The sequence below is a fragment of the Sinocyclocheilus anshuiensis genome, unplaced genomic scaffold, assembly GCF_001515605.1.
Source record: "Sinocyclocheilus anshuiensis isolate Anshui unplaced genomic scaffold, SAMN03320099.WGS_v1.1 scaffold32, whole genome shotgun sequence".
NCBI classification, from domain to species: Eukaryota; Metazoa; Chordata; class Actinopteri; order Cypriniformes; family Cyprinidae; genus Sinocyclocheilus; species Sinocyclocheilus anshuiensis.
In genome coordinates, this window is record NW_015554060.1 from 264073 (window position 1) to 272405 (window position 8333).

Genomic DNA, 8333 nt, shown 5'->3' on the forward strand with positions numbered 1-8333 from the left:
ACTTCCCATCACTAACACACACACACACACACACACACACACACACACACACACACACACACGAGTCTCTGCACTCGCCTCGGCTTGTAACTATACTCTAACTACTATTTTGAAAATTATAACGTGTTAAATTACTCCGTTACTAAAAAAAGTAATCAAATTACAGTAACGCGTTACTAAGTAATGCGTTACTGCCCAACACTGGATACCGTACCCTACAAAAATGTTTCCAGGTGGCAGTGCAGGGGTCCCACTAATGGATGTGACCTCTATGGCGATGGGTTTAGGGCAGACCTGCAGTGGGTATTTTATCAGGAGTAAGGACAGCGTCTCATAGTCTCCTACTCCACTGGGGTCATCTCGGTCAAGCCAGGGTGTCCTACATTCTAATAGAGGAAAACCAACTGGGTAAAATCTTCTCATTTAAGATCAAAATGTCAGACCAATATCACAATTTTTATTGTAGAAGAATTACCCAATATCTAGGTTAAGACAGTTTCACAAATTATTTTAGTTTTATGATCTGTTTCAGTTACACTCTTCAAAATCTTATTTCTTTAAAGGGGTCATATGATGCTGCTAAAAAGAACATTATTTTGTGTATTTGGTGTGATGAAATGTGTTTATGCAGTCAAAGAGAAAGGAAAAATTAAAATCGCATCATATGACCCCTTTAAGCTTTCTAAAATGTAAGATGAATAAAATCTCCACACTATTTAATGATCTTGTACATAACTAGTCAGGTTATGCATAACACCCTTGGTCTTATTTCAATGTTTTCTTTTGGTACTTATATATATTTTTTTATCATATACCTTTTAACATATACATATAAATTTATATAAATTAAGGTGAACAAGCAATTTAGACAGTTTAATGATTTGTAAACTGTTAGTCATTTGTTTTTGTGTGCAAATGTCACTCACTTGAACACCATTCATCTGGGCAGGTGAAGCGCACCTTATAATCAGCACAAAATCCTGGTTTTACGTGTTTGCAAAAAAACCCAGATGCTGAAATAGATCTTCAGAAAATACAAAATAATTTAAGAACATCATTAAAAAAAAAGTACACAAAGTTTTTGTTTCTTGACATACTCAGTGTTACAACTTAATAGACTCACAGTATAATGTAATTTCCAGTTTGAAACGCTGGCTGGCCAGAGACGGTCTGAGCCTGTATTCCGATTGGATTAGGACATATTTCTCCAGGGAACTTATTGTGAAGGTCCATCAAGAGTTCGAAATCGCCTCCTTTTGTAGGGTCGTCAGAATCAAACCACCTTGTTACACATTCTGATGAATACCATACAGAGAAAATCGTTATGTCAAAAAACAAATCATATAACATACAGTAATAATGTAGATCAAATGAATATACATACTTGGTTGGCAAAAACTCCTTGGACATGTGAAACGAACCTTGTAGTCCTTACACCACCAACCCCACCACCACCATCCATGTAGTGGTTGATTCACACAAGCAAAGCCCTGTGTTGGATCATATCTGCAGAAAAAGAGTACATCTTCTAACATTATTTCTGTGAATGTAAATGTGTATACAGGCAATTAGCATGCATTCTCTTCTTCTCCTAAACTCCATATTTCAGTACTTTCACTAAAGTACAGAAATGGTTGGAGTTGCAAGGGCTAAACTGAAAGCGATCTGCAACAGATATTCTGTGCATAGAAGTAATGCAAACATGTTTGGTGGAATAGGCACATTGTCTTTAGATTAACAATGTATACATATCATTATTTATTTTATTTGATGGAAGTTTAAAATGGAACATATGAAGTTGTTTGTCGTACATTGGAAAATGTCCATTCGGCATTACAGGGACCCCACTAGTGGTTGCGACCTCAATAGCGATGGGCTGAGCGCAGACCTGTAGTGGGTATGTCAACATGATTGATGACAGAGTCTCCCAGTCTCCTTCTTTATCTGGATTATCTTGGTCAAACCAGGGTGTCCTACATGCTACCAGAGGAAAACCAACTTGATAAATACCATCATCTTATCCAAAACCAACAAAAGATCATCACATTGATTTCTGCTTTAGAAAGGAAAAATTCTAAATATTTTTGACAGATTCCTAGTCTTACATCTGAATTATTTTAGAGCTTTGGTATTATTTTGCATGACATTTTTGCAAATCACACCTACAGTTCTTACAAGTTTTTATAATGGAAGGTGAACAAGCGTTTTAGACAATTTAATGATATTGTAAACTGCTAATCAGTTATTTGGTAAACCTAGTGAAAAATAAATATACTAAAATATATTTGAAATACATTTATTTCATGCCAAGTATACTACAAATACATTTACACATTTATGTACTTAATAAAAAATACCCTGCAATTGTAATTTCAGTATACTAAACTGGTGTGCTTAAAGTCTGCTAAATTGGAACAACTAATTTTGTACTTAATGCACTTTAACTGTGCGCAAGTGGTGCTGAAGTCCAACTAAAGATTTACCAAAGTATATTTGTGACCCTGGACCACAAAACCAGTCATAATGTTTTTAAATTTAGATTTATACATCATCTGAAAGCTGAATAAATAAGATAAATAAAAAATATTTGGCTGAGATACAAGTATTTGAAATATAAATCTGGAATCTAAGGGTGCAAAAAAAATCTAAATATTGAGAAAATCGCCTTTAAAGTTGCCCAAATGAAGTCCTTAGCAATGCATATTACTAATCAAAAATTAAGTTTTGATATATTTACGGTAGGAATAATTTTGACCCATACAATGTTATGTTGGCTATTGCTAAAAATATACCTGTGCTACTTATGACTGGTTTTGTGGTCCAGGGTCACAATTTTGATTGTGCTAAAGTGAAACTATTGCAAGAATACTTTAGGCAGACTTTAAATATCTTGTATTTAAAGACTGATATTATTCAGAGTTCATACAACCCTTCAATAGTGATATTAAAACACATTTTAGGCCAAATATTAAGGAATGCGCATTGTGCAGAAACAGTACTCCAAATAAAGTTTAATTATAATCTTGATATCAGTAAGTCTCGAGCGATATATCAGTAAATATGTTAATAGATTTGAACTATACTTAGTTTGAAATAAATGTATTTTAATAATATTACTTTTTTACAAGGGAACACACTGGGTCTGTTTTTGTGTGCAAATGTCACTCACCTGAACACCATTCATCTGGGCAGGTGAAGCGCACCTTATAATCAGCACAACATCCTGGTTTTACATGTGTGCAAGAAAACCCAGATGCTGAAATATACCTTCAGAAAAGACAAAATAATTTAAGAACATCATTTAAAAAACCCCGTTAACACAATTTTTTTTGTTTTTTCACATACTTAGTGTTACAACTCGATAGACTCACAGTTGAATGTTATTTCCAGTTTGATACACAGGATCGCCAGAGACGGTCTGAGCCTCTATTGCGATTGGATTTCGACATATTTCTCCAGGGTACTTATTGAGAATGGTAGACAAAAATTCAAAATCGCCTCCATTTGTATCAGGGTCGTCAGAATCATACCACTTTGTTACACACTCTGATGAATAACATGTAGAGAAAACTGTTATGACAAAAAAAAAATCATATAACAAACTATAAATTAGATGAAATAAATATACATACTTGGTTTGTAAAAACTCCTTGGACATGTGAAACGAACCTTGTAGTCCTTACACCACCACTTCCACCACAACCATCCAATTAGTGGTGGATTCACACAAGTAAAGCCCTTTGTTGGATCATATCTGCAAAAAAGAAATGCATCTTCTAACATTATTTACAAAAAAAAGCATCTTATAATATGCTAGGAATTTTAGTGTTTTGTATGTAGAATTGTCTGATTAATAGTGAAACTTGTAAATGGGATGAGACACAGTACACTTTATTGCATGACTGCTCTTAAAGCTCCAGTTTAACATGCTGCGCTATGAAACTAATTTTGAAGATACTGAACAGATTGGCTAAGATGCTCTTTCAATTCAGGGAAAATTAATGGGCAATTGTATAAGCAACAGTGAGTGTTTAAAATAAAGCACAGCCATAAAGGCAAGTATTATAACTGCTGTCTACTTTAAATGTTACATTTATATTTCTGTGAATGTAAATGTGTAAACAGGCAATGGGCATGCATTCTCTTCAGCTCCTAAACTTCATATTTCAGTATTTTCCTTCAAGTACAGAAATGGTTGGAGTTGCAAGGGCTAAACTGAAAGCGAACTGCAACAGATATTCTGTGCATAGAAGTAATGCAAACATGTTTGGTGGAATAGGCACATTGTCTTTAGATTAACAATGTATCCATATCATTATTTATTTTATTTGAAAATAAAAATAAAATAAAATGGAACATATGAAATTTTTGGTCGTACATTGGAAAACGTGCATCCGGCAGTACAGGGATCCCACTAGTGGTTGCGACCTCAATAGCGATGGGCTGAGCGCAGACCTGTAGTGGGTATGTCAACATGATTGATGACAGAGTCTCAGAGTCTCCTATTATACTTGGATTACCTTGGTCAAACCAGGGTGTCCTACATGCTAACAGAGGAAAACCAACTTAGTAAATATCATCATTTTATCCAAAACCAACAAGAGATCATCACATTGATTTCTGCTTTAGAAAGGAAAAATTACATCTGAATTATTTTTGAGCTTTGATATTATTTTGCATGACATTTTTGCAAATCATACCTACAGTTCTTACAACTTTTTATAATGGAAGGTGAACAAGTATTTAGACAATTTAATATTGTAAACTGCTAGTCAGTTATTTAGTAACAAGCTGGGTCTGTTTTTGTGTGTAAATGACACTTACTTGAACACCATTCCTCTGGGCAGGTGAAGCGCACCTTATAATCATCACATACTTCTCTTTGGTATGAATTTATGCACTCAAACCCAATTGTTGAATTGTATCTTCTGAAAAAAAAAAGAAAAGAAAAAAGAATAAGCTTTACATATAAATTGCCGTGCAAGATACTTTTTGTTAAATGGCTCAAAATAATATCTGAAACCTTTGTAATGATTTTGATACACTCACACTTCTGAAATGAAAATGAAGGTTTCATTTGACGGCATGCCGGAGACTGGCTCTACATCTATATCGATTGGATTTGGACATATTTGTCCAGGATATATATTGAGAAGGTCAGCCAAGAGCTCACTGTCTCCATTTTCATCATCGGGGTCATCATGGTCAAACCATTGAGTTATACAACCTAAAAATACACACACAAAAAAAGGACAGGTTTTAAGGGTGACCACATGAGAGCCTTCCAGCGCGTCATATGACTTTTAAGTCTTTTGAAGATTTTTTTTTTTTTTTTAATTATAAAGAAGAAAATCAGACCTACTCGGAGTAGAAGGTGAGATGAGTGTACCTACAAGTAATGACAGACAAGGAGTGTTAGCATATTGTTTTTCTCAAATACAAATGTCAGTATTAAATGGTTTTAACAACAGCTTCCTTTTTAATCAAACTTACTTGTAACAATAACCACCCAAGTTACAAATACCTTGTCAAGAAAAATTATATATTAGTAAACATTTTAATTACCATGTAATATAATATATCAAATGTAATAAATGTAATGTAATTATATTATAAAAAGTAATAATCGCCTCTGTCGCCTCTGGCTTGCTTAGTTGGGGACACTTCATTTCCAGCGATACCGTTGACTTGATTGCAAAGATACTATTTAAACTGAGCTGGATGTTGACATCACTGAATTCAATGATGAACTGTCTTTAACTGAAAAATTTGTGTTTACTATTGTCATTTTGCATTATTGACACTATTTTCCTAATTAATGCTGTTCAGTTGCTTTGACACAATCTGTATTGTTAAAAGCGCTATATAAATAAAGGTGACTTGACTTGACTTGACTTAATAATATAATATTGGACCAACATGCAAAAGAAATGACATACCTTGATGCTCATTCTCGTGGCTTTTTTTTTCTTTTCTAAAAGAAATCATTATAGTGACTTTAAATCTATTGCTAAAAGTTTACATTGATGACAATTTGACAATGACATTTATTTTTCAATTTCTTCTAAATCAGTCATTGAATACACTCAGAAAGTTATGTAATTGTAGTAGATATAGTAAAAAAACTTACCCAGTCTTACTTAATGATTGCGCTAGTGAGAATATCTACACCACTATATTTGACCATCAATGCAGGGGCACAGCATCTTTCTCTGCTGAAATTCTTTCTTTTTAAGCAGGTGGGCTCCCCCCGGACCGTCCTCCAGCAGCATCTCTGTTGTCAGCTTTGACCTCATTTCTGACCTCCCTTCATTCACCTCCTGCACTCCACCCATCTTTGCCTCACATATCCATATACTTACAAGAATGGTATTTTGGGAAATCTTGTCCAAGACTTTATATTTTGTTCCTTACTTTAGTTATTTCCTGAAAAAGAAACAGGGAAGGTGAGATTGTCAAATGTGACATTTGATCATATGTTCCATGCATTATAAAGAGAAAAAAAAACAGTGATTGTAACATTTGACAATATACATTACACAAAAAACAGGTCACAAGGGGGGCTATAAATGATTCATTTAAACCCCATGCAGTCAGTGATTGTGTAGGAAAGTAGATATGGGTTGATTGTATGTCACTTTTGCAGGTGTTCTTTTTCTACTGTAATTTACAATGACTTTTGACAGCATGAGGCATTAAATAGAATCAGTGTGTTTGTTATATTCCATATTTTATAATGCATTCTTACTAAACAGCATGTGGGCAACCTTAAGCACACGAGCCATCATTGGCAAGTGAATGACAAGAGCGGCATTATTAATATTAAATGTATGTTATTTAGTTTTGTATTTTAAAAGTGTTGAACACATTTACATGCTTTTGCAGTAGCAAATCTAAAAAATAGTACTGCTAAAGTGATCAGCGAGTGGTGAAATGGAAACCTGGAGTGGAGTGAGTGATTACAGATCACTTTGAGCTCTTCAGTCAGTCCAAACAATGTTCCAGGGCTTGATGTTCTATTTGAACAAATCGGTTCAGTGCATAACTCAATGACTTGCTCATAATAGTCACTTGTCAACAACACTTACTGGTGTAACTATGCAAAGCGCAGAAAGAGTCATTGAAGGAAAATGAACAAGTCTTTGTCATATAACAAAATGGGGGAAAAAACACACACGGCCAGAGACCTGTGACCCCTGTCTGGCCCATGTGGGCGAGCATGTTCATTACAGTTTCAAGTCACAGCACTAATAAAAGGGGTTTCACTATGCAGTATTTTCACTTTAGACCTTCTATTATGTGTCCTCTGTTTGTTCTTTAATTTCTCCATTTGATTTCTGTTCAATATCACCAGGTAATGAGAGCAGCTAGAGACTGACGCTCTGAGTGCGCTAATGAACCTGAACATTAAGCCACAGAAGAGGCAGTTCTTCATTAACACTCCGGAGGATCCAGAAGATGATTTACTCTGCACATGGAAAAATTCACACACATTTCCTCCTTTGTTAAACTGGCACTATGTAAGACACCTATAATAACTCAATAAACCATTTGTGATGCAAAATGTTAGTGGTTGTAAAAAAAAACTATATTTTCTGTAACATTTAAGATCCCCCAGGTGAATTTTAGTTCTTTTATTATTTAAAATACATGATATAATTCCAAAACATCCCAACACCCCGTAATCAGGTTAGACAAACATATTAAATTTAACACTGATGAAAACAAGACTGTAAGGGATAGACGTAGTCTTTACAATGGCACGCAATGTATAAAGGTCCTGCAGGTACTTTTTCACAACTCACACCAATGTAATGTGATCTCATGTGTATTTTTATGTAAAGTGTGATTTACCACACATACATTTATTTCTGTTCGCAGACGCTGAAACGTACAATACTGACTCACTGCAGCCACTCGGGAGGCAAAGGAGGCACAGCCTACCCAATATTTTGAGGTGAAAATATGGTGAATATTTAATGTAAATAAATGATGTTAATAAAATTCCCCTTTATTCATTTTGTCTCAGAATGCATATTCTAGTTTGTAATGTAACCACTGTAACACCTTAAGTTATTACTTAAATCGGAACCACTGCTGCTCTACCCAAACACAAAAGGGTCACATCTCATGGACAATCCTCAGCATCCACTTTCTCCCCCCTCACTCCACCTCCTTTCCTTCTAAACCAAGGACGCTAATAAGATCAAGAATCATTTATTTCAATCAGTGTTTACAAGAATGTAACAATTCATGTTTAACCAGGGTTCAAAGTCCAAAGCGCGAGGAAAATCTGCGCTGAACCAGTGTTAGCCTAGCTACTCGTCAGTTGC

General features: G+C 34.8%; 1 protein-coding gene across 1 annotated transcript in view; it reads right to left on the reverse strand.

Moving 5' to 3' along the window:
* Positions 1–1433, reverse strand: part of LOC107668550 (uncharacterized) — a gene marked incomplete at its 5' end in the record, with an annotated part of 4922 nt that extends 3489 nt beyond the window's left edge. Inside the window, 4 exons of the mRNA XM_016460464.1 lie at positions 215–386; positions 927–1024; positions 1124–1295; positions 1385–1433. Of these exons, the coding sequence (XP_016315950.1) occupies positions 215–386; positions 927–1024; positions 1124–1295; positions 1385–1433 (491 nt within the window). The remainder of the gene's footprint in view (positions 1–214; positions 387–926; positions 1025–1123; positions 1296–1384) is intronic.
* Positions 1434–8333: the final 6900 nt, after the last annotated feature.